Source organism: Gymnogyps californianus, chromosome 5 (assembly GCF_018139145.2).
Source record: "Gymnogyps californianus isolate 813 chromosome 5, ASM1813914v2, whole genome shotgun sequence".
Classification (NCBI taxonomy): Eukaryota; Metazoa; Chordata; class Aves; order Accipitriformes; family Cathartidae; genus Gymnogyps; species Gymnogyps californianus.
This window is the reverse complement of record NC_059475.1, coordinates 46,722,631-46,748,110: the sequence shown is the minus strand read 5'-3', so window position 1 is coordinate 46,748,110 and position 25,480 is coordinate 46,722,631. Positions and strand designations below refer to the sequence as shown.

Here is a 25,480-nt window from a genome sequence, read left to right as displayed (position 1 = left end):
TTTACTGTTCTTGCAGGAAGAAATACTTTCCTAGCAGCCAATCTAAATCCTTCCTGCTTTACTTTAAGCCCACTGCATCTTATCTGCAGTGGTCACAGAGAGCATATTATTGCCTTATTTTCTCCTACCTCTCATGTATTTCAGAATTTTATCATTGCACTCCCTATTTCCCTTCTTCGCCATCTTCTCTTCTCTACACTAAACAAATGCAATTCTTTCAAGCTTTCCTTAGAAGCTGTACTTGTAGACCTCCAGTCAGTCTCGTTGCCCACCACTGAGCTTGCTCCAACTAGTTCACATCTTTCTTGAAGCATGGAGCCCAAAACTGAAGCCACAGGATCTTATCTGGGGCTTTCTTAATGCTATACAGAAAGATTTCTTCACAAGACCTACAAACCCCAGCCTGCCCAGGCAGCTTTTGTTCTCTTCCATGATGTTTTAAATTTACGTTCATTTGAAAATTCGCGATAACCTGCCCAGCTTAAATGTCTTTTACAGATGTGCTGCCAAGCCTGTTGCTTCCCCTCTTGTACGTATGTTACTGGTGGTTTCTGCCTCAGTGTAAAACTTTGCAATTCAGTGAGGTCAAATATACTTTTTTTTTCCTTCCTGTATCACTTTCCACTTGGTCAAGATAATTTTCAATCCTAAACTTGTCTTCTAAGGGTTTTACAGCACCAGTGGTGATGTAAATTATTTTGGACTTTTAAGTTATCAATTACTTTATCTTCTATACTGAAACATACTGGCTTCATTACAGCTCTATTAGGCCTTCCATTATTTACTAATAAAAATATCATATAAAGCATTGCCTAAAGTCTTAATAAAGCCCAGATATTTTGCCAAAGGCATTAGGTTGACTCAATATGAGTTGTGCTTAATGTAGCTGTGATATACGTGTGCTGGTCATTACTTTGTACCTGATTAGCTGAGTATTTACAGGTTACTGACTGCATTTTTCAGTATTTTTTCATGATTTGATGTTACAGACTGATCTAATTCCCTTGTCTCTCACCTTTCTCTCTTCCTCCTTCCCTCTCCCCAGCCCCATTACTCATCGAATTCTGAAAGATTGGTCCACTTTCCCAAGTAAGTCTTCCAGGGTAAACTGCACCAGGCCCTGTCATGCTGGAAACATCCAACTACTTTCACTTTGGCTTTTTTTAAAAATATTTTATTTAAGTTCTTCCTGTTTTGCCATTGAAGTAGGGTTGGGATGATGTTTCAAAGCAGTTTTAATAGTTACTTAGGCGAGGGGCTTTCAATCTCTTTGATTTGTGGCCTGATTTTCCCATAGAAGTTTCGCATACATAAATGATCAAAACACATGAGAAAGGGCCAAGTGAATTGTAACATAGGTCCACCTAAACAAGCATCCAGTCTCTGACAGCAGTCAACAGCAGGTGACTTGGAAGGAAGAGTAAAGAGAAGGACAAGCACGCGTTGCTATTTCCCTGAAGTACTTTCCTTGTTGCCAGCAGCTGGTGGCCAAGAGGCTTCTTGAGCCAGATGTGATGGTCGTTCTGTTTAATAGCCCTTGGTTGGTTTATTCTTCCATGAAATTTTCCACTCCTGTTCGGAATCCATGTAAACTTTTAGTGGTACCATATCACCAGCTGCAAGAAATTCCAGAATTCACTAAATGTGTTCAGAAATCCCTTTGGTTGGGACCCCATATTACGTTGCTTGATGGTTGCTCCTTATCTTCTCCACGTGCCTCATACATGCATAGCCAGTTAGCATCCACCTCTGACCTCTCATCACTGTGAAAAATTCACTGTTTACTTCTGTCTCTGTTTTCTGGTTTTTTAACCTTTGTTTTCTTTAATTCACAAGACTTTCCCTCTTTTCCTGTGTCAGTTCAGATTCTTGAAGAGCCTTTGGGCAGGAGTATACTGGACCTTGCTTTTCTTCCTCATCTTATATAGCCCTCCCTCCCCCAAATAATAGATGAAGGACTGCAAACTATGTCCAGCTCTCCTGACACTTCCAAGTAAAGCAAATGTCTGGGGTTTCTCATTAGCATCTGTATAGCTGCACCAGTTGTCAGCTGTAGCTGAAGGAGTGGGTCTCTTTGCTGAGAGCAGGCAGATGTAGCGCAGGGACCTTCACTAGCATGCAAGGACTTAAGGCTCAGATCGCCTTCGCCAAGTAAACGGCTGAAGTGGTGTAAGCTTTGCCACCACTGTGCCTCGTTAGAGTTAGCATATCCTGACACGCTCTGTGCCTTAGGCTAAGTGCTAGCTCACAGCCTGGCCTTTTAGCACAAGCTTTCCTTCACCAGTGGGTTAGTCCCATAGATTCAGTTGTGAACAGCAGCCAAGGCATGGCTACACAGCCTGTTCTGCTGCTGTGGGGATGGCGATTTCCAGCCCGAGGGGCAGGGAGCCGGCTGGGACAGCACCAGCATAACTCAGGGCAGTCAGTTTTGGTGGAAGAAGAGCCCTCAATCGGCCTCCGAGCAAAACCCTGAGTCCACGAGCCCCATGAATGTGGGTTGCTGGCTGAGGCCAAAGCGTGTCCTATTAGAGTAGCAGCAGGACGCCCGAAGTAAACCCTGTTTGTGATGAAAGGAAGGCAATTAAAATTCCACTTCAGCTGCCTTCCTGTCCCACTTCCTAACCTTCCAGCGGCAGGTGATTAGCGGGGCCTGCCTTCTGCAGCTGTGCCAGCAGAGCCCCGCTGTAGGCGAGCACTGCTGCCGCAGCGCGGCCAGCTGCCGGCACAGCTGCCGAAGCACAGCAAGGACACCGTGATTCAGTTGTCGACTTTGTCTCCACTTAACTTAGAATGAGCTCATTTTTTCAGTTTTCAAATCATTTTGCTCTTCTGCTCTTACCAAAGCTCTTGCCCTGGCTGTGAACACACTTGCTAGCCCTGCTGTTTAAGGTTTCCCATGTTTCTGTCTGGGATTTCCCAAACAGCAAACCAAACATGCATGCTGCACAGTGACATCAGTGTGCTTACATCACGTTACACTCCCACAGCCTACCGGATGCATACAGTAGTTCATCTGTGCATAAGAATCCCGGCAAAATACCTGCAGCCCTGTTCCCAGCCACACGGTCCTTTAAAGAAGACAGCCCTGCAGGACATAGGGAAGCCCTACCATATCTACAGGTGCCCTGTCCTCGTACAACTTCCTTTACGGTCACAGGTCAGCACAGGGGTAAGTACACAATATAGAATTTAGTTTCATACCGCACTCTTGATGTCCATACACGCTTTACCATGAATAATCACTTCGGAATAGTGAGCAGAAAAGGCTAGAAATGCTCTCCATAATTTAAAAGACAACTCCAACAATTACATTTAGGGTTTTTTTAAACAGGTACTAACGTTTTTTTTCCTGCGTCCTCTATTGAAGGGGATGGCTACAACATGCCATTCAGATTTAATAAAAAAATCCCCCAAACAGTAATTCTTACCCAGTAATATTACTTCTAGCTTACTAGGGATGCTCTACAGAAAACGCTGGCAGAAAATGAAGTATGCAAGAGAAGCTCATGCCTCAAAGTGAAAACCAAGCACTTCAGTCACCCTTGAGGTTAAGCAGATTGACATTTCTGACCAGAACTGGATTCCCCCCTACCCTATCAAGTTCATTGCTTTAGAAGACATCTCTGGGAACTAACTGTATTAGCAGGAGAGAACAAGCAAGTGATTTTCCCCTTCATCACCAGTCGAAGCAACAGCTGAAGTAGGGTCAGCCAAAGTACTGCACCATGTTTATTTTACAGAAATAAATCCCACCCCCATTGAGAGTCTACAGTTTGCTTTGGCCTGAAGCTCTTGGAGGTAGCTGACCGTGGGCCCCACAACCTGCTAGAACCATTTTGTAGGTGCAAGTTTCCCTAGCAGTGGTTTGCCGATGGTCTTCAACATCGGGTGACTAAATGATCGGCATTCTTGTAGAGCAGGCTATTGTAAGAAAGGATTATTTTGAAGAAGGGGATGTGCAAGGGCGGAGAGGAATAGCTTGAGCAGGATCTTGGATCCCTTCAGAAATGGGAAGGGTTTGACACATTTACTAGCAGCAGATCAAAAGCAGAGAGAAAATGAGCAGCTGCTCAAACTAAAAACTGCATCAAGCTCATGCTCTCTACTCCCCCAGAAGTGCGGAGTAAATCACATTGGGATCAGCACTCCTCATTGATCGGTGTTTTTCCAGACAGATCCCTCCCTCAGCCTATCGACCAACCCTTTGAACTCAAGCCAATCTGAGGACACAAGTTCCACAGTGTTTTTTTTAAGTTAGGTTTATTTAGCAATAGAAGTATGTACATGTAAGAGAATCCCCTGCAGCACAAGACATGCACAAAGCAGTGAGGGACTGAAAGTGGTGCTGCTCAACGGCCTTCCTCATCACCTGTCATCCCACTTTACTCGGCAGCAGGGCCAAGATTAGAAAGGGACAAGTGAGAAATTTATCAGTCCACGTGGCAGAGTCTTCAGGCAGAGCCTTCCCAGCAACTGGTATTAAAACAAGCGGGCGCCATAGCCAAACGTCTGTTTAATGCCCTCGAAGTAGTAGCGCTGCCAGCCTTGCTTTGTTCTTTCCTCCTCACTGACAGGAATGCCCTTGCCTTCCAAGCACACCTCTGTCTCGCCACCTTTGTCAGTGAAGTTCAAGGTAATTGTTGCAAAGTGCCCTAGAGGAACCAAAGCAAATCTGTCAGCAGCGTGTAGTATAGTATATGCTGCCCCAAGGAGCTGCTCTGCTCCTCCTCTCACATGGCACCACTTAAAAGACTTCTCAGGATCCTTCCCAGAGGATCTATTTATGACAGCTGCAGGCCTTCCTCAGAAACAGAGGGAGGAGAGGGCTCCCTCTTCATGGGGTTCGAAGCAGTTGCAGCCACAGCTGAGCAAGCTGCTACTTCATCGCTCCTAATCCCTGGCCGCTGCTCTCAGCGGTGGCTGATGATTCTGACCCGATCGTGTGGGATATGAAGCTGGGATAAGGCTGGTGCAGCTCCCAGAACACCGTGTGCTCCCCAATCACGAGCCAGAGTGCAGTGGGGCAAATGGGACTGGAATTCTTCAAACACAGGCAAGGGCTGTAATACCATAGTCCATTTTTGGACTACTTACCAGCTGGCCAAGATTTAAATCTCCATTTCATAACAAGTTGCTTCTCAGGGACCTTGAAAAGAGAAAGACTGAGTAGTAATTTTTTGCAAATCCTGCAGTCTAATAGAAAACAACTAAACTGTGTTGATCTGAAGCCTTAGAGACCCCTTGAGAAACACACACACACAGAGGGAAAGAGATTTTAAGTGTCCTTTTCTTTCCACTCCTCTTCTAGAAAGGTAGGCCATAGTACAGCCCCAAACACTGAGACAGTGTCCCTGTCCAGAAGACTTTAGTGGTAGGAGGGCTAAAGATGAAAAGGGTCAGTCACTATCTTTAACAGCCCTCCAACCCCTAATAAATAAGTAAAATCACACAAAGATAGGGGAGGTGCACGATGAAGCCAGATTTTCTCCCCAGACTGAAGTCCCATACATTAATCCACAATATAAGGAACGCTTCAATAGCCACAGCGACTATAGATAACTATTGGGCACCACGTAGAACTCCACAATTAGCTAACTGAAGCAGTTACAGAACTGATACCTCAAAAATAAAAAAGGCCGCCCCTGAGCAAGATACACCTGCACTAGTTAGTACTTACTAGGTCAACAAACTCTCCTGTGACACTGCCATCCAGCAACTGAAACTTGCCTCCTTTATCAGCCTCCAAGGCAGCTTGTGCGTGGGTGAAAGCTTGGACCATCTGAAAAGAATTCAGGAGAAGACCTGTATTACTTGACATTATCTGCTTGCAAACTTGTTGCCTACTGCCTCCCAGCCAGCTACAAAAGTTCTGGAAGAGGAGGTAAGTCAATAGCGTAAGGTCTTCATCAAGAAGAGACAAAAACACTGCCCTGGCCAGAAAAGCAAGGTCATAGCCGCTACAGCAGCATTCTGCCTGCCAAGGGAAAAGAACCCCTAGCTTTCATATTCTATGCAGTGTTCTGTAAGCCACACTTTGATTTACTCTGTTGATTCCTTAATGAAATGTAGTTCTAAGAGAAGCACATATTTTTGCCTTTTTTTTTTTTTAAAAAAGGAGGAACAAAAGACTAAGACCACGTTCAAATAATGATACAATGCTGCTCTCTCTTCTTAAACTATATAATAGCGTGCAGGAGAGGGGAAGCTATTCCCGAAGTATGCGTTGATACCACCTAACCTTAAAAGGAAAAAACAAAACCAAAAAGCACACAACTGTAAATCCCAAGAGATCTGACCACATGCAGTAAGGGATACACCTAGATAGGTGCTGACAGCAGTCTGGAACTGGCTTCTGGCTGGCATTAATCCTCTCTTGTCAACTGTGTGAAAAGATGCACACGCGAGCTTTAAGCAACTGTTCTCTACACCAGCTTTCTTATTCCATTCTCATGGATTGCGAGTGTCCTACAGAATGCCTTAAAAAGCTTCTTAGGAACAATCTCCTATGTGCAAAGAACAATTCTCAAAACAAGCCTGGCATTACCTCCTGAGTAACGAATACCCGGTAGAGCTCCTCAGGAGATGTTAAGAAGGTGTCCTTCAAACTGATCTTACATGTAGGGATCTTGACTCCTATGGATTTGGACTGCGATGTAGCAGTACTGCTGCTAGCGGCCATCTAACAAAACAATAAGCAAAACAAACACACACATACTTTTTTCACAAAGAACTCAAGTGGTTCACATATCCAAGGGAAAAAACAAAGGCCTTTGGTAAAGATGTAATTAGGTACAACCATATTTGAGTGTAAAAGCAGATTTATTGCTCTGCTTGAATTAAGAAATACCGTGTGCTGCAAATCGAAACAGTCAGGCCTACACCACAGATTGCCACTTCCTGAATATATATATCCTATAAACAGCATAGGTTACTCCTGTAAGCCCCGGAATCTAATACTGTGTACCTTTCTTCACAGATCCAAAAGCATGTTTGCACAGTTTTATTTACCTTGCGGTCTTCTGCTTTAGGAGCCACCTGAGTTGTTGTCTCCATATGTTCACCATTCACTGTGGGCAAAATCATGCCCTGGGTGAATTCTGGAAAGACAGGAATGCGCCCATGAAACTAATAAAAGATCAAGTAAACCTTTTAACCGTTCTTTGAAATACACAATCAAAAAGGGCCTCCTGGTTTCTCCCCAGCTCTTGCTAGCACCCACGACTTGAAACAGTTTTAAAAAAAGGTAAACAGACCTCTTTTTACAAGCAATTAATTCTTCTTGCCCTCACTACTCTCCACTGAAGGCTGTATCAGAACCTGCCTATACTAACACTTAGGAACTTACCTGCTCTTCCTAGGCTAGACATACCAACCACTATCTTCCACATGTTGCTCTCATATTAACATTAGCCTTACACTTATGTAGCTTTTTTCCTCTCTCACCTTCTAATAGAAATAGCAATCACATCTCAAATACTTTTATCTTGCAGGGCTAGACAAACCATACCAAGCTTTTCCATTTCTTTGACTGGCTCTCCATTTCTCATATCACTGTAGTACACAATAAAGTTACTTCTAACTCCATCTTCGATTTATCTTTTTTGACACCAGATGCCAAGACTACACACAGAAACTCAGGGGAGGTCTCACCAGTGCCCTGTCCAGCAGCACTAGCTAACTCCACCAGAAGCTTCAGACTCTTTCAGCACCATGTTTGCTTCTTCTCCAGCTCTATCACTTCTGCCTTTACCAATTATAAAACAGTTTGCTCTTTCTCCTTCCTCTCCATGTGTTCAAACTGGCAAAATTCCATTATAATGGAACTTTATTATATGTGTATGATCTTGTATCCCACAATACTTAGTTCCCACCTATTCTTATTTGTTCCAGTCCACAAGATCATACAGTTCTTCCTGAATAACATTCTCGTCTTCCTGCATCTCCCACCCCAAACACTAAAATGCCTGAAAAAACCCAAGGGTACAGAAGTTTGATCCTGGAAAAACAGCAACCAGTGGTGGTTTGTACTCAGCAAAACTTGAATATCTAGCACGTGTAGTGTAATACAGGTAAATGGATATAAAAAGCAACTGTAGCGTTCCCAGCCTGTACTAGAGAGCAAAGCCAAACTTAACCAAAGCACACTGATTTAACTCCAACTGCTGGAATCAGATTTATCCTCGAAAAAAAATAATTTTGATCCAGATGCTGAGACAGCTCATTCAATGACACCAACAAAACCTGCAGAGCAATTTCCAGTTGTCAGTTATTCTCAAATCCAAGTAACACTAAATGCCTTTACTAGTGTGGCAAAAGAGAAAAAACAAGAAACTAGAGAGAAGATCTCACCTTCCAAGTGAGTAAGCAAACTAAAGGCCAGATTGTGCCACATGCAGTGACTGATACTCTGTGTCACTGGGGTAGCAAACACATTTTTCTGGCTTTATTTTCTCTATAGCTGAGCTTCAGCGTGTGAAGGACATTCTCAGTTTTAAAACATAAATCCAAAAATGCTGTTTATTATTGGGTTATCACCAAAAACAATCTTTCTGCGCTGTGCTACAGTGTCTAGAGACAGAAGTGCTTCTTGCCAAATGCTAACCATTTTCAAAAGAGACAGAAAAGTTACTGTTGTTGCTCTGACACCTTCCTGTCGAGATGGGGTGAGGAACTAACATTCACTCCTTTCGTTACCCCCATCCCTTCTTTAGCATTAGCCCATATGGGTTCCCATAACACTTCTCTCTCTCAGTTACATACCTGTTTTGAGAGTGCTGATGTAAGTTTTCATTGCATCTCTTATTTTTTTTGCACCCTCTTGCTTCATCAGGGTCTTCAAGTTAGTGTCAGGCTCGTCTTTGGCAAGGCTGACATGGATCTAAACAAGAAGGACAAGTGCTGATTAACAAAGCCATACTTGCATGGTCCTTTTATTACTCAATTCAACATCACAGTTAGACTTTGGCTAAACTTTCACAAGCAGCAGTGCAGCTTTATTAATCTTTCAGCACTTCTCTCTCAGCCTACAGTAATGTACGCATGTACCTAAATACCTTCATGTACTGTAGAGCCCTTATATCTAGAAGACGGGAATTAATTTGATAAAGACACAACATGATGGTGAGGAACTCTATCAGGGAGTATAATGACAGGATGGGGGGTAACAATTTTAAACCAAAAGAGGGTAAATTCTTTACTGTGAGGGTGGTGAGACACTGGAACAGGTTGGCCAGAGAAGCTGCAGATGCCCCATCCCCAGAAGTGTCCAAGGCCAGGGTGGATAGGGCTTCGAGCAACCTGGTCTAGTGGAAAGTGTCCCTGCCCATGGCAGGGGGGTTGGAACTAGATGATCTTTAAGGTCCCTTCCAACCCAAACCATTCTACGATTCTATGATTCTATTAACTTAAGCAGTCTCTAACACTAAAAGAGTTCTACACAAATGTTCTTAAAAAGGTAACATGGAAGGAAATATTAATACTGTGAGAATTCCTGTTAGAACAGCCATACAGCCAGCAGTATTAGCCTTTAGTTGTGCTTACCTCAACTTCATCGATGTCATTTTCATCTGAGAGATTAGGAATCTCCACATAACCTTTGTATTTCACTCCTGTCTTTGAGGTGCCTGCAATTACAATTATGTTGTTCAGATCAACATTTCTTACTCTGCTTGTTGTAAAAGCAAACTTGTATTGTCTCACAATACAATACTTCTCTTTACTATTATTTCCCAAATCAGATAACTATCCTTAATCTTTCACTTGAATCTGGTCTTGAAACAGGAGGAGAGAGCAACACTCACCAGTCCATGCCAGCTTGATAGCCCACTCATAGAAGAAGATAAGTTTGCCTTTGCGGTTGTTAATGGAGGCCTCTCCATCCAGTTTGCTCACTTCTGTCACCTCACAAGCCCCTTCCTCACTCTCCACCCTGACAGGCAGGAGGAGAGTTTTCAGCCGCTCTGTGGACCAGTTGGAGGCATCCCGCTCCGTCCTGCGAGAATACCGAGCAGTGTAAGAATCCGGGACAGGCCACACCGCCAGCACACGCCGGGACTATCCAGCCTTCCCTCGGTACTTCCCTCCCTGCCCCGCTCCAACACACACACACACACAGCCCTTCCCCAGGGCACCCACCCAGGCATTCCCCGCGCACCCCCAACACACCGGCTCGGGCACCCACACCCACACACGCGGAGGCGGGGGCCTTCCCGGGGCAGCAGCCCGGACACCCCCACCTCACCACCAACACACACACAGGGGAGGGAGGGAAGATCCCCTCCCGCGGGGCCGCCCGGGCGGGTCTCGGCGCCGGCCGGCCGGGCCGCCCCGCTCACCAGTGCCAGTTGTTGACGTTGGTGGCGTCCGCCCGCTGCTCGACGATCCAGCGCGGGTCTCCCTCCCCCCACTTGGCCATCGGGACCGCCGCCGCCGCCTCCTCCGCGCCGACCGCCCGTGGAAACTGCTAGAACCGCCGGCCGCCGCGCCACCTCCCGGCTTCCGTCACCGGCACGGTCCCTTCCGGCGCCCTTCCCCCGCCTCGCGCGCGGCCTGGCTTCTTGGTTCCGCCGCACCGCCTCCAGCTGGAGCTCCCACCCCGTCCCCGCCGGCCGGCAGCTCCCGGAGCCGGCCACGCCTCGGAGCCGCGCCACGCCTGGGAGCCGCGCCGAATCCGGCAGCCCAGCCCTCAGCACCCAGCCCGAACGCCCACCGCCACACGCGGCCCGCTGGGACTTGTAGTCCGGCCCCCGCGGCAGCGCGGCGCGCGGGGCACGCCGGTACTCGTAGTGCGCGAGCGGGGAAACGCCGGGCCGGGCCGCGGCGAGGAGACTACCTGTCCCGGCGTGCCCTGCGCGGCAGCCGCCCTTCCTCCCTTTCCCTCCCCTCCCCTCCCCTGCCGTGCCGTGCCCTGCTGGTGGCGGTGCCTGGCGCGGGAGAGGAGGCGCGGGGCGGTGAGCGGGACCGGGGGGCGGCGGGGCCCGGCGGCGGGGCCGGGAGGCGGGACCGGGACCGGGACCGCGACGAGGGGGCAGGGACGGTGATTCCCTTGAGGTAGCCGTGCGGTGCCGTTGCAGATGAGCAGGGCGAGGGCGGACGAGGAGGAGTACTGGCACAGCTCCAAGTTCCGTGCCTTCACCTTCGACGACGAGGATGACGAGCTCTCACAGGTAGGGTCCGACCCCGGCTCTGCGGGGCGCCGCGGCCCGGCGTGAGACACCCCCCCCCCCCCCCCCCCCCCCCCCCCCCCCCCCCGGTCAGGCCCTTCGTCGTGGCCGTCTCAGCCCAGGCCTCGGCCCTGCGCTTCGCTGAGGGTCTGTGCTTCGTGGGTGGGGTGGATACTTGCCTCCTGCCCTGTGTGGAGGCCACCAAGGACCCCCATCTCGCTCCCCACGGTAGCCAACCTGAAATCTCATTAGGAGCGTGGTTCCTTGCCCGTGCACCAAACTGCATCTCCTGCTGTTTGAGCTGTCAGTGTCTGTGTAGGTGTCGGTGGCCTTTGGATTCCCAGTGGTGAGGAAGGGCTGCTGTGTCTGTTGAACACCTACAGGCATAAAATACCTCTTCCAAAAGAGGCAGTGGAAGCTGAAGAAGCTGTATTCAAAGCTCTGAGGGAGATTGTTTGAAGGTAATAGGAAACGAAGCGCACTCTGCAACACCAGTGGTCTTTATACAAGCTCTTTCTTTTGTCCGTAGCTAAAGGAATCCAAACGGGCTGTGAATAGCCTTCGGGATATCGTCGATGATGATGATGATGACGACGACCTTGAGAGGGTCAGTTGGAGCGGAGAACCTGTGGGAAGTAAGTGCAGAAGTACTTCAAGTTATCCTTGAGACGGAGTTTACAATTACTGCTTAAGTCATGTCGTTTAGTCGAGGTCAGGAGTACTACTTGCTATCTAATCCTGCATATCTAATCTAATTCTAGTCTCCTTAGGTCATGTTGTGAGCCACTTGATTTACCTGTGTGGATCCACTGCAAAGAGAGTGCAGAAGCCCAAATTACATAAAGAAGAGGAGTGCAGACAAGTGGAGGGAATTCACTGTGTTTTTCCCAATATGTAGCCCAGCTTAGAGCAGATATTTTGGAGGTTATGTCTTGGTAGTCATCATACTCAGCTGGCCTGCAGGGTTCTACGTGATCATTTCCTTCACACTGCTGCCTGAAATGGCACTATTTAAAGTTCTCTGTGCTTTGTCCCCACAGCACTTTAAGGAGATATTCCAAGGTTTAGTGTGTGTTTATAGACTGACTCTTATGCTTGAAGTTTGAAAGGGAATTGTAAGCATTAAGCAAATGCATTTCTAGTGATGATGGGAGTGAGCTCATGACCCACACAGAGTGCTGTCTGCTGCGCTTTGGAGTTCATGACTCACAGAATATGTGGCACTTGCTAGCCAGTGCCAAACAGTGAAAATTTACATTTGGATCACCCAGAGGATCTTCAAAGAGTCTGTTCTTGTCCTATGCTGTAGCTCCTCCCTCTGGTTCAGGCCGTTTCTTTTCCCACCCAAGGTCTCTGTGTATTGGCTTTTTTGCTCTATCACCCTGTCCTAAAATGTGTGTGTTGTGCAGCTGTGTGAAAAGAAGGGAAAACTGTGTCTCAAACAAGCAGGAGGGAGACACATGCATTGTTGCCAGCAGCATATGCAGATTCATAGCTGTTTTGTCTGTGTGGGGAGGAAAACTATCTTAGTTTTCCAGTGTTCAGGAAGGTATGCTCTAATGCTTCTGTAATTTGAGGTAAGCCAGGGATTCTCTGTCTTGCTCTCTACCTTTAGAGCAAAGATTATGCTTTACCTCATGCAACAACATATAAATGTTGGGGGGTCTGTGCATTTTTTATATAAGCCATAATCAGCTGTACAACATTGCTGAAATCAACCATTTCTGGATAACATGCGCAACTGTTTAACAAGCACTATTACACGAGATTGGGATTCTCTACACTGCATCTACTTAGTGCTGGGGGTCAAAATTATCAGGATGTGCTAGTGCAGAACTGACCAGGAGACACTTGGTAACATTCCTGCCGTGCCATAAGATCATTCTTTACAGACTGTTTTTCTCTGTTATAAATGACCTCTGTCTGCACATAGGTATCTCCTGGTCAATCAAAGAGACAGCCTCCAGCAGCACGAGCTCGCTGGAGGGCCAAGACTCCAGCCTACAGAAGGGCTCTTCCTCCTACGCTGCTTTTCCTAAACAAGTTTCCTCCTACTCCCTAAGCAGCCTATTCAAAGGTGAGGTTCCTCGTATACAATATGGACAAATGGGTTTTCCCTCAAGAGCGTCAAGGGGCAATTGTGTTACCTTACTTAAATCATTTTCTCTTAAGTGTATTGCAAAACAGGGAAGCTCTGATCTCTCCTCAGTATGGGAGTGTATCTCTCACTGGTCAGAAATTGGAGACTGTCTTGTGCAGAAGGTCGCATGCTCTTGTGGTATGGGAGGGGGCTTTGGAGATTATGGCTTCTTAAAAGCCAGGTTCCACAGAACAGCAAGGTAGAGCACGGCACTATACAGCAATGCATTTGCGTGGTGGAAAAGAGCAGGCTACAAAGGGACTGGCTTGACCCATGTGGGCCTCATTTGATCTTCAGCACTGTAGAGAAGACAGCTTGATTATCCTTTATTTGGAGCTCAGCTGGCTGCTGTTGATGTTATAGTTGGTTCAGCAAACACATGGTAGCAGCAGTGGTAGCATAGCTGGTTATGGGAGGAACTGCGCAGCAGGCCATGGGGAGACTTACACAGCTTGCAAGAGTTCAGATCTGTTGTCTTGCAGCCAGGCAGCAAACCAACTTTTACTTTGTCTCTCTTTCTCTGGGATGGTTTTTTACTCTCAACTTTGATGATACAGTAATAATGAAAGGCATCCAAATCGCAGCCCTGGTGAACGAAGCTGTCCATGTTGCCATGGCCTAAGCAGTGCTGTGTGCTTGAGCCTCTGCTCTGCAGGTAGATGGGTGAATTCAGGCTCTCTAACCTCTCCTGGCCCCAGCAACAAGAGGGCAGATAGGGCTGGGGTGTCATATGGTTTGTGATGCCACAGACAACTTCAAAGCCTTAGACTGCAAGCAGCTGAGCCCCAGCTATGCCAGTGTAGTGTGAATCACTATACAGAGTGGCTTGTTCTACAGTGGCATAGCTGCAGCGCACTGGCTTGCAGTCTAGGCTTGTGTTCCCTCTGCAAGAGATGTTGCTGGTGAAGAGACAGTCTCTCATGAGTGTTTGTTTTGATTTCAGGACGAAACAGACTTCCAAGTTTCCAGTCCCTTTCGAATGGTAAGTTTTGAATCCCTGCCTCATTTTAGGAGGGGTGCAGATTTACGTAAACAAAAGCATTTATAGAAAAAGGGAAGTGTCATCTTCCTTATGTTGCAGAAAGGGAGACTGAATCTTGGGTTGTCTGAAAGTCATTCAGCAAAGAAGTGAAAGAGTTGGCATGATGGTTTGGGGTAATCTGCTTATGTACAACTGATGACTGTTGGGTTTAGAGCAACTTTGTATTGCCATTTGGTGCTTGAGTTTGGGTCTTCTACCACGAAAACCAAGAAAAGGGCGGTTTTGGAAGTGGGTATGAATCAGGATTTTGATGTGCTACTCAGCTTTGCCTTTCCCTCTCAGCCCTCTCTGACACGGGAGTTAAAAACTACGCCCCAGAGCTGCGCAGACCGAAAGCTGAGTACAAGGTGAGCAGCCTGTGTTTGTAGTGTGCTGAGATCAGAGTACTGCCAGGAGAACTTCCTACTCTATTGGTTTCATGGGAAGTGATTAATCGCTGTTTCAGACAGCAGAGGGCAATGCAGGGAATAGGACAGGGAGCTGCAAAATGCAGCCTCACAGTAATTGAGGTGTTCTCTGCTTTTGCTTAGGAGTAGGGAGCTTTGCTGGGGGTCTTAGTTACTCCTTCTCCTAATGAATGGCCCAGCAATCTTTGTGAAAAGGATTTCTAAACAGTGCTTTGCCTGTAAGCTGCTTTCATGCTAGGTCAGATGAATTGGCGTCATGTATGCCTTTTAAATTTTTTAAATCTAAAGGCTTCTAAGTTTCTTGTTCATGAACCACTGGGACAGCACAGAGGGAGTTGCACAGAGGTGGAGTTCCAGTTGGCAGGAATGTTCTTCTCCCAGATAGGCAGTGTTAGGTGTTGCAGAATCTAGTGGATTTGAGGACTGGATGGATTCCTCCTACTAGGTGTGAGGTTGTGGTTCCATGTCCCCACGTCCAGCCAGTAACAGGACTGAGCGCATATTCCCAACAGATACAGACATGCACAATACTAACACAGCTGCCCACATGGATTAACACAGACAGAAACCAATGCCTTTACCAACAGACGCATAAACACACAACACTTAAGCCTGATCCTGAGCCTCCTTTCTGTCTGACCAGGATTGAATTCCCCTAGTAGAACATACACACACTCTATGGGTCTCTCCAGTAGCTGGTCTTAGACATCCAGTTTATTTTATAGCTGAATCCCAGACCCCAGTCTCCTCCAGTTGCTGGCACCTGGACCCTTGAGCCCCTAGGGTTCATGGTCCCATTCCAGTTCCTGGTACTCAGACTGCTTATTCTACTCACTGGCTGGTTGAGCTTGAAGTTCACTAGCATTCATACGAACACATACACTTGGAATAGAGAGCCCACCCACACAGAAGGTGGTTAAATACAGAATTTAATGAGAATATAAGACAGACTGCAGTGATCCATTGCAGGGCTCAGTCAGACAGGCATACTAAGTAGCCACTTGTTTAAACTTGGCTGGCACTCTATGGGCCCTTTTCCCTCTATTTTCCCATGCTTGTTCCTGCCCAATTAATTTTGATCCCTCCCTTTCCCTGCTTTTTGTCTTTCCCATAAACTTTCGTAACAAGCCTCACACATTTACACAACCCTCTTAAAACATCCCAGGATTCTCTTTCCCCTGCGTCTCATACTAAGTCCTGTGCCTCTTTAGGGTTGCATGGTGTTTGGGGAAAGTTTCTTTGGTTTACTCATCTTGGAGGGTTTTACTCAATGGAAAATGACCTAATCTGTCTCGTTTGATGGTGGCAAGGAATGGCCAAGTCAGTGTGCTCAGATTGCACTGATTAGGTTACTGGGTTTTCTCCACCTGTCCTTGGCCATCTGATCCTCACCAGGTTGGTGTGTTTATGTTGATTAGCCATTAATCACATAACCTAACAGGCAGCACTTCCTGAAAGCACAGCAGGAGAAGTAAGTGTACCCTGTTGTGTTTTGTTCTGTGCCTGCAGAGGCAGTGAAGCAGGAAGGAGAAGGGTTGTACAGCCCCTTAAAAGTAGGCAGGAGTATTGTAAGTGGGGTGGAACAAAGAATAGAAAGTTAGTGGCAGCTTTGAACCAGTGTCCTGATAGTGGGAGGCTGAGGAACTCCCTCTGGCCAAAGGTGCTGGAGGGAACCCTGGTGCTCAGGACATTTGACACTCAGCTATACATTGACTTGAGAGACTCGTGTGCAGTGGTCCCCTAATAGGACTGGGTCAGCCCTTTTTTTCTTTAGATTTGGGCTTTCAATAAATCTTCAATGAATTTAAAATTCAATGTCCTCAGAGCTGGTTCTGGTTACTCTCTTTCTCTGGCTGTTTTGAGGCAGAAGGCTGAATTACAACCGCTGGCTCAAGTGCCTCATAAAGACTTAGATGCCTTCTTGGAGTCTGAGTTCAGGAGTGGCTCAGGCTGCTGCCACTTTTTATCCAGTGCTTCCAGATCGTAGTGTCTGCAGGTTGCAGGGGAAGAACTTTGGTCATTGCAGCAGCAGTAGCATATTACCTTAAGATGGTCTCGCTATAGGCTTCAGTACTCTTGTCACATTGTACTAGTCCTGTGCGACTCTCCAGGCACTTGCCTGAGGCTGTAGTCCCTGCATTCACCACACTGCTGTGGAAGGCTCACCAGCAGAAGTCTGTTTGAATGGTAACAAGAAACTGACTCCTTTCTCTTCATTTTTGGGTTTGTCAGTTCTGCAAGTATTTTGTTTGTCCTTCTGAAAGCAACATTGGAGCTTTAATTTGCAAGGAGGACAACCTGTTGAAATGCACTTGTTATGAAGATGATATGAAGGTGAACCTTACTGAGGCCATAGAAAGACTCTGTGTTAACATCTGAACCTCTAGCTTCTCTCCCCACCAGCATGCAGAGTCTGAGGGCCCAGCATCTGCACCTGAACACTGTAGGGACATATCCTACTAACAACCCCCCTGGAGCAGCTGAATGATAAGTCTGAGAAGCTACACATGGGCTTCTCTACACTCTGATCCAGCACAAGTGGAAAGCAGCTTGGGGACTGCTGGCATGATCTGGCCTCTTGAGGCTCAAGAGCTCTTTATTTTTCTTGTGGCAGGATTACAGCAGTGATTGGAGCCCCAAAGATACAGTCAAGCGAATGCAGAGGGGCAAGGTAAGGACTTTCCACTCCCACCTGCTTGCAAGAGACGGAGGGTGGGTGGTCCTAAACCTAAGGTCCTAACCTGCTTTATACTTCCCTATGCTCCTGGCTGTTCCGGGAGCAGGGAGGGGATCCGTGTTGCTTGCAGCATCTAGCAGGGATGGTGCTCTGCCTGTCTGCTGCTTTGCCAGGTGGCAGTGCTGAGATCACACTAGCTCAGGAGCAGCAGGAGACCTTCAGGGTTTTGTTGCACTGTTTACTTTAGTCGTCCCCTCAGCTAGGCTCTGACAGGAGGTATCTGTACTGCTGTGTCCCTTTCTGCCCTTTCTGCTCCCTGGAGCTGGGTTTATGGAAAAAATCGGAGGGTGTGGGGCTTTACTTCCCTTCTTAGTTGGTAGCAAATGGAGGGAGGAAGACAGAAGCAATCTTGATTACACTGGAGCTGGAATCTTAGTCTCAGCTGCCTCAGTTTGCAGTGAGCACACAGGGAGCTTGTGGTTTTACTCTGCATGTGCCTCAAAGGCTGAGGTGAACTAAAGGCTGAGAGAGGCCACAATTATGGGGTAAGAAGAAGGGAGGAAGAGTCTTACAACTCTACTTTTCTGGTCTCCTCCATGAAAAGGGCCCTGCAGAGTTCCCTCCTCCTGTCAGGGCTGGTGGTTTGTGGTGTGCAGGGAAGTTTTGCCTTGTTACAGGGGTGTTTGTGCTGAATGTACGTCTGCTGTCCTAGCCTGGGCAGTAATGAGGGCTAACTCTGCAACCCCTGTGGACACATTCCCAGGGATCATGCAGCACGTGGTTTCAGCTAAATGGGAAGTTCTCCGCTGGTTGGGAGGGCAGTTATTCATGTTGCTGAAGCGCTCATGGGGGAAGAATAGGTAGTACCTTGGGGGCTGGTTCAGCCTGGAGATTGTCTGATGTCCCATATGCCTACTTATACCTCTTCTATCTCCAGGTCTGCTCTCTAGAGAGATTTCGCTCCCTGCAGGACAAGCTGGTGCTCTTGGATGAAGCTGTGGCAGGGCATGATGGAAATGTCATTACAGCTGTGAGTCCTGCTGGGGCCATATAGGGCTGGGACTTCCTGGGTGACCCCACAGAAGGTGCTTGTGTGAATGCAGTCAGTTGGCTGCCTAATCTTGCAAGATGGGGGGTTGTTCTTTACTTAAAACCAAGAAGTTACTGAAAAGTGTCAAAGCTTAAAACTGAGAAGTTCCATATTCCTGCTGGCTTTCCTGCCACTCTGCAGAATTCACATCAGGTTAATAACAAGGAACCTGATCCTTCAGCCTTACAGATCTTTGCAGCAACTTCTTGAAGGCCGAGGTTTAATCTGCTCATTGCAGCACAGAAGATTTGAGAGGCCGCTCCAGTTTATCTGGCTTCCAAAGCATCAGGCAGCAAATGGGACTGTGTCAGAGCTTCCGTCATCCAGGTCTTTTAAGCCCTTGGATCTATCATGGAAAGCTTTTTCTTTGTAAATCTTGGTTTCACTTATCTAAGCTCCAGAGCAGGAGCTTAGGCAGGCATCCAGGCAGCTGTGGCCCTGGCTCACTGCTTGTCCTGTATCTAGTGGGTAGCAGAATTCAGTTCAGTGCTGTAAGAGCTGTGTCTTCAGAGGCCCTTTGCAAAAGCTTCCCCAGGCCTTGACCAGTTTGCTGTCTGTCTGTCTTAATTCTGGTGAAGACTGATCTGGTCAGCTGAGAGCTGCCTCTCTGTGCTCACAGGTCCTGATATTCCTGAAACGGACGCTAAGGAGAGGTAAGTGTGGCTGCGGCCAGGGTTTCTATAGTGTGTTTCAGTTAAGGGCAGAGGGGCTAGTTCTTTCACTGGGTGCAAGTCACAAAGAGAGCATCTGGGGTATTGCTACTTTACTGAGCATGAAATATTTTTGCAGCAAGTGTAACATGGGATGGGGGATGGTGATGCCCACAAAGGCCCCAGAGAGAAGCTTTAAGCAGTGGTGATGGGGTGAATGAAAATGAATCTGCAGGGGTAGCACACTGCTGTGAATTCAGCTGGCAGCCTAGTGAATGGGCTCTTCTCCTGTGCTCTAGCCTCCAAGACTGTGCTTTGAGATGGGATAAGGTTCTTGAATCCTGCCAATGGCTTGCAACTCCATGCACCATGCTTAGCCCCCTCTGGCTTGGTAGTGCTAACTTACTTTACCCACCTGTACATATCTCTCTCTCCTGTAGAGATCTTGTTTCGGGAGCTGGAGGTGCGGCAGGTGGCCTTGTGTCATTTGATCCATTTCCTCAAAGAGACGGGTGAGCAGAAGTTGCTTCTGGATCTGCTCAGGTGAGGCTCTTGCCCAGCCATGTGGTGGGGCTGAGCACGCTGCTAGGAACCTGCCTCCAAGTTAATGCTTGCTGATTGCCTTTTGCAGGTTCCTAGACAGGACTGAGGAAGTCGCTGTGAGTATTCCCGGGAGCAGAAGCTCCCTTTCCTCAGTGAAGAGGGAATGTAGTGGGCAGGGGGAGGCTGGCTGCAGGGTGTCTGGTAGTCAGGCGAGAGCTCTGGATCCCCATTTTGCCCTCTGGAGTCCTGTATCTCCCAAATCCATAAGAACAGACTGTACTTCTTTTCCCTCTCCCTCCAGCTGTCCCAGTACCGGGAGCATTTGAACATCCAGGATGTAGAAAAAAGGAGGGAATTTCTGAAAGGCTGCATTGGGTAAGAAAAAATCCAAGAGGGTGGGAGGGATGTGGGTGCTTCACAGAAGGTGGTAGTAAAGAAAATTAGACCTCTGTCCCAGTGCTATAGCTTATGTAGTTTGAGAGCTGATGTTGGTTTTGCTTCAGTGGGAGTGGGGTGTTGTGGACACAGTGTAGACCAGAGAGGAAGAATTTGTGGTGATCACTAGTCCAGCAGCTTTTGCTGTTTACCTGGGGGCAAAGATGCTTCAGGGACCTTCTGATCATTGACCCTTCAGGTTGTGAAGGATGAAAGCTTGGGTGCCTGAGCACGTGAGGAAATCAGTAGCACCAGCTTTAGGTTGTTCTGTGAGAGATGCCACATAATTTTTCCTTCTCTGGAGCCTGCCTAGGAGAGAGCCAGTTGGAGAGGGAAGCAGGGCAGGAGCCACTAGTACCTACTAGCCACTCAGGCTGGGGAGAATGAGAGGTGTTCCCCACATCTCTGTCTGTGGGGGGCATGTTTGGTAGAGAAGAGCATCCTTCTAAGTGTACTGTGTTAAGAGCTGCTGACAGTGTCTCCTTCCTCCATGTCTGGCCAGGCTGCCATTTTCAGCTGAGGATACCTCCCACATCCAAGACCATTATACCCTGTTGGAGCGACAGATCATCATTGAGGTATGAAATCTTCCCTGCTGGTCAGGAGATGACTGGGACTAGCTGCAAGATCTATATCTGTCCCTAACTTATACCACTTTGGATCTAACCAGCCTGCCCTGGCTAGTGTAGTTTAACTGCTATCCAAGCGGCTGCGCCAGGCATATGTGTGAAATACCAGACCTGAGACTTCATGGCATGTTGAGGCTGTGCTTGTGCATTGCGATCACAACACTCTCTCCAGGTCTCCTACCCCGCAGCTAGGACAGGCAGTTGCCCTGGCTCATGTTCACCCTCTCTGTCTTCCTGTTTCCGCAGGCCAATGATCGGCACTTGGAGACGGCTGGGCAGTCAGAGATATTTCGGAAATATCCTCGCAAGGCTTCAATTCTCAACATGCCGCTAGTGACCACCCTCTTCTATTCCTGTTTCTATCACTACACAGAGGCTGAGGTGAGGATGGTGTGGGAGAAGAAAAGGGTTACATCTCATCCCTGTAGCCCTCAATATGTGGGGTGGTTAAGCTGGGACATGTTAAGGAAAGAAGGGGAGGGAGGTCATATTTCATCCCTCAGAGAGACATAGAGGAACCCAGCTCCCCTTGTTCATCTGGGACCAGTTTGGAGTTTTGTTCTCTGCTCTAAGATGGGACATTCGGCCTGGGACAGCCTGTCAGGGAGTTGCCTCCTAGAAACCATTGGCTTCTGGCTCCAAGGAGCCAGAATTGGCACTTAATCCCATGAGGCTGAGGTGTGTGATGCTGGTCTTGGAAGTGCTGGAGGTGCACCATTTGAGGATGTAGGGGAAACCAAACCAGAGAGCTAACGGGGTGGGATAGTTGCTCTCTTCTGCCAGCTGTTTTCTCCTGTGGCACTGACGTGAGCAAAAAGCAATAAAAACTTGGGGAGATTCACCCTGTGCGAGGCAAATGCCTTACAACAGGTGTCTGAACCTCTCCCATGGCCTGTCCTGCTGAGTTTGCGCTGCCTTGTCTGCTCTCTTTAGGGAACGTTCAGCAGCCCGACCAACCTGAAGAAAACATTTAAGGTACGTGAGTCTCCTCCTGTTGTGGCAGCACTAGCTGAAAATGTGGGGAGCCAAATTGTATTTAGCAAGGGGGCTGGGTAGGAGGAGTTTGAGGAGCTCAGCACTGAGATAAGGGAGGGGGGCATGGCATCCTCCTTAAGCAGGGCCATTCTGGAGGCTCAGAAAGGCAAGTGGGAGCCATGTGGAGGCTTTCACTGGGTGCACCCTGGCTGCAGCAGCACTTGCATATCCCCACCTCCTCTCTGCAGTGCTGGCCCTGGCCTCAGGCAGCATCTCGCCTCCTTGCCTGGCTGTTGGTGTGGGTCCTGACAGGGCTGGGGGCAGATGCCATTCCTGTCCAACCCACACAGGCCTTTAGTACTCTGACTGCAGCTTTCTGCCTTGCAGATTCCTGATAAGCAGTATGTGCTGACTGCCCTGGCTGCCCGTGCCAAGCTGCGAGCCTGGGATGATGTGGATGCCCTCTTAACCACCAAGGTGAGCTGCGGAAGGCCTTGCTAAGGGCTCAGTTCCAAGTACTGGTATCTACTACTGATAGCTGGCTTGTTCTGGAGTTACCGGACAGACTGGTTTTATTTCAGGAGGGCCCAGCACCTCTGCTGCAGGGTGTTGCAATACGTTCTTCCTCTCCCTGTCTAAGACCTCTGCTGGGCCTGGCTTGGCTGCAGCAACAAGGTCAGAGAAGGGGCCTGCCCTCGTGCTCTGTTACCAAAGGGTTTGCAGCCAACCTGCACCCAGCCACTGCATGAAGGGCTCGGCCAGTGGTGCATGTGGTGGCTGGTGGTGTACGTTGCTGGCACTGGGGAAAAACAGTTTCTTGTGGCTGGAGGGATTGCCCTTTAGGATTAACATAGGGTTTGGCTCTCATTTCAGAACTGGCTGGGCTACACCAAGAAGAAGGCACCTATTGGCTTCCACCGAGTGGTGGAGATCTTGCAGAGGAACAATGCTCCTGTGCAGGTGAGCAAGGAACCGCTGCTTATGTCCTCCTGCTCTTTGTTGGGATTTGGGGTGTGAATGATTCCCTAAGTGAGCTGCTTCCTAGCTGGGAGTGGGAGAACAGCTTGCTGAGCTGCTGGCTCTGCCAGGTGGGCGCAGCATTCAGCTGAGCGACCCATGCATCAACAGGAAGTGTGGGTGGTAGTGAGGGCTGGATCCTAGGTCTAACTGCAAAAGGGACAGCGGGCCTAGAGTCGTCTGGGAGGTCTCTCCCCACAGTGCGTTACCACCTTTGCTACATTAACTTTTCTTATGCTTAATCTGGCTGTCAGTGATTAACCCGATCCACAGGAACGAGGTAGCCTACGACTCTGAGCTTTGTGAGCAAAACTTTACTGCCTCTGGGGTCCTGAGCAGTCTTGTCCTGGTCACTTGTTGCCTTAGGAAGGAAGGGGTCAAGTCTGTGTGACCGGTGACCTTGAAAGGTTTTGTGACTGGGGTAAGAGAACGAGGCAGGAGGTACCTGCAGAAGGGAGCGGAGACACTTTTCTTTCCCTCGCAGGTGCTGCAGGAGTATGTGCGCCTTGTGGAGGATGTGGAGACAAGGTTGAACCTCGCCACCAAATACAAGTGCCATGATGTTGTCATTGAGGTAGGTCCCTGCTGTGTGTGTGAAGAGATGGGACAAGAGCCTGCTTTTTCTCCCTAGCTTTCCCATGCTCTGCCATGTGCCACTGCTGTCCTGTGCCTGGTGGGGTTTGTTTATCCCTGTGGCCTGCGAGCAGTGGCATGGCTCCCAGTGGAAGCCAAGTGAGCCAGGAGAGTGGCTTCTAGCATTTGTGCTGTGGAATTGTGCTGTGGTGGGAATTTGAGGGGGGATTGAAGTGTTGCCCTGCTCATCTACAGGGCACCATCTAACTGTGGAAGTGTCCTCTTCACTCAGCTGGGTGCTGGTTTTGCTGTTTATCTAGACGTACAGGGATCTAAAGGATCGCATCCAGCTGACAGCATATAAATGCAAGGTGGAGCGAGGCTCTGCGGAAGAACAGAATATAAACAGCATTCTCAACAACACGGTAAGAAATGCCTGCTTTTTCTTCCAGAGACTCTCATCAGAAATGGCTGTAGATCAGGTGTAAGGCCATGGCTGTCCTACATACTTTTTATCCCTGCTGGGAAGCTAATCTTATGTTTAGGGTTGCATTCAGTGTAGGAATGAAGGGTGAAACTGATAGAAATAGCACCCTCTGGCCATAGTTGTCCTTGTCAGGGATTGGGACTCACTAACTTGGCCCTTGAGGGATCTGTGTTTAGCACTGATGTTAGTGATGTCTCTTTCTCTCTTTTACTCTCTTTTAGCAAATCCGATGGAAGAATTGAGCACCTGTGAAGCAGCCTGCTTGGCCGTTGCCTTGCCAGTGAAAGAGGAAACTGCAAAACCCAGTCCAGTGCCAACAGAGCAACTCTGTTACTACTCATTGCATGATAAACGTTCGTCAGTGACAGTGGGTGCCCGTGGCTTGTGGGACGGTGGCATTCAAGCTGGTTGAAGGCAGCTCCTCCAATGTAGCCAGCGAAACCATGGTACTGATCCACCAGGGTTGATTCTTTTTGGAATCTGATTCTCTTTGGCTTGGCTGTAAGCCAGGCATCACTTCTGTTTACGGAGGGAAGTTGCTGGGCACAGCAAGGTTGCGTTTGCTCTGGGTGGTGCCTGGGCTTAATCTCGCAAGAGGAACAGGTCAGTCACAGTCGTGGGTCCCTCCACCGGCCAGTGCTGACCCGTCCCTGTAACACTGGAGCTGGCTTGGGCATCACCAGTCATGGCTGTGGCTGGAGTAAAGCCTACTGGACTGTGTTCTCCCTGCATCAAAGAGTGTGTTGGAAAAAAGGACCAGCTGCACCTTAAAGCTTTTTTTTTTTTTGATGTTGTTGGTTTGTTGTGGCTCACCCTAGGAAAAGAGGTGTTGTATGAACTCCTGCAGAAAGCCAGGACAGCAGCCTCTGCCAGTATCCTTGTGCTGGCACTCTGCAGCTCTTGGAAGATCCCTTTATCAGGGAAGAACAGGCACCTAGTGTGGAGCTGGTCAGAGCCCTGCTGGGTTGGATGGAAAGCAAGGAGGAACCCCTCTCAGTTGGCACAAACCTGCTGGCCCCAGCAGCTCTCTTCTCTGAGAGTGTTATGCCAGGAAGGATTGAATTGCACTTTCTCAGAAACACAACTCCTCAGGCAACTGCTGGCTTCATCCTTCCAGACCTCACTTCAATTCCTTAAATAAAGCTGTCTCTTTCTCCTTGGGCTGTTTATTTCCTCCCCACACCGAGCACTTTGTCACTCTGTGTGTTAATGCTGAGCAATTTATCACACCTCCCACAAAGTGAGTATGCAGGGTGTTTTCTCATGTCCTGAAAAGCACAGTGGGTGTCACCATGGAGTGGCTTTGCTTGCAGCAGTACCTTATGTCACACCTTCAATGCCATCAGCACAGATGAATTAATTTTAATGTTGTAGGAGAGTTTGTTGCTGCAGGGATGGTCACACAAAGGTGGAGGTTAAATGTAGCGATGTACCAGTCTGAGGGCAGATTTGGGTTCCAGCCTCCCTGCTGCACTGTGCACTCTCCATTTTTTTCTGTTGGTGTTTGGTTTTTCTTCTCACAGAATCGTTAGGTTGGAAGGGACCTCTTGATCATCTAGTCCAGTCCTGCTCAAGCAAGGTGACCTGGAACAGGCAGATGAAGACTGTGTCTGTTTGGGTTTTCAGTATCTCTGCAGCTGCAGACAACAGCTT

The 25,480-nt window shown here is 48.3% G+C and overlaps 2 protein-coding genes across 11 annotated transcripts; one reads left to right on the top strand and one right to left on the bottom strand.

Annotated features, from left to right (window-relative positions):
- Positions 1–4,241: 4,241 nt before the first annotated feature.
- On the bottom strand, positions 4,242–10,568 carry AHSA1 (activator of HSP90 ATPase activity 1). The gene is made up of 9 exons (XM_050897314.1): positions 10,335–10,568; positions 9,801–9,991; positions 9,541–9,623; positions 8,761–8,878; positions 7,009–7,097; positions 6,545–6,679; positions 5,678–5,779; positions 5,095–5,146; positions 4,242–4,652 (listed from the first exon to the last, which is right to left on the bottom strand). Exons 1-9 carry the CDS (start codon positions 10,412–10,414, stop codon positions 4,480–4,482), a joined length of 1,023 nt encoding a protein of 340 aa, XP_050753271.1. The 5' UTR covers positions 10,415–10,568; the 3' UTR covers positions 4,242–4,479.
- A 504-nt stretch (positions 10,569–11,072) lies between these two features.
- VIPAS39 (VPS33B interacting protein, apical-basolateral polarity regulator, spe-39 homolog) lies at positions 11,073–24,983 on the top strand. 10 transcript variants are annotated; one of them, XM_050898102.1, is made up of 19 exons: positions 11,073–11,165; positions 11,692–11,797; positions 13,096–13,239; positions 14,246–14,284; positions 14,627–14,691; positions 17,366–17,422; positions 18,399–18,458; positions 19,138–19,171; positions 19,609–19,711; positions 19,800–19,827; positions 20,013–20,086; positions 20,649–20,724; positions 21,022–21,156; positions 21,709–21,750; positions 22,138–22,227; positions 22,624–22,710; positions 23,252–23,341; positions 23,661–23,765; positions 24,049–24,983. In XM_050898102.1, exons 1-19 carry the CDS (start codon positions 11,073–11,075, stop codon positions 24,067–24,069), a joined length of 1,449 nt encoding a protein of 482 aa, XP_050754059.1. In that variant the 3' UTR covers positions 24,070–24,983. The 10 variants fall into 10 exon arrangements, with proteins under 10 accessions (XP_050754059.1, XP_050754058.1, XP_050754064.1 ...); XM_050898101.1 differs by having other exon boundaries at positions 18,366–18,458; XM_050898107.1 differs by lacking the exon at positions 13,096–13,239 and having other exon boundaries at positions 18,366–18,458.
- The last annotated feature ends 497 nt before the right edge of the window (positions 24,984–25,480 follow it).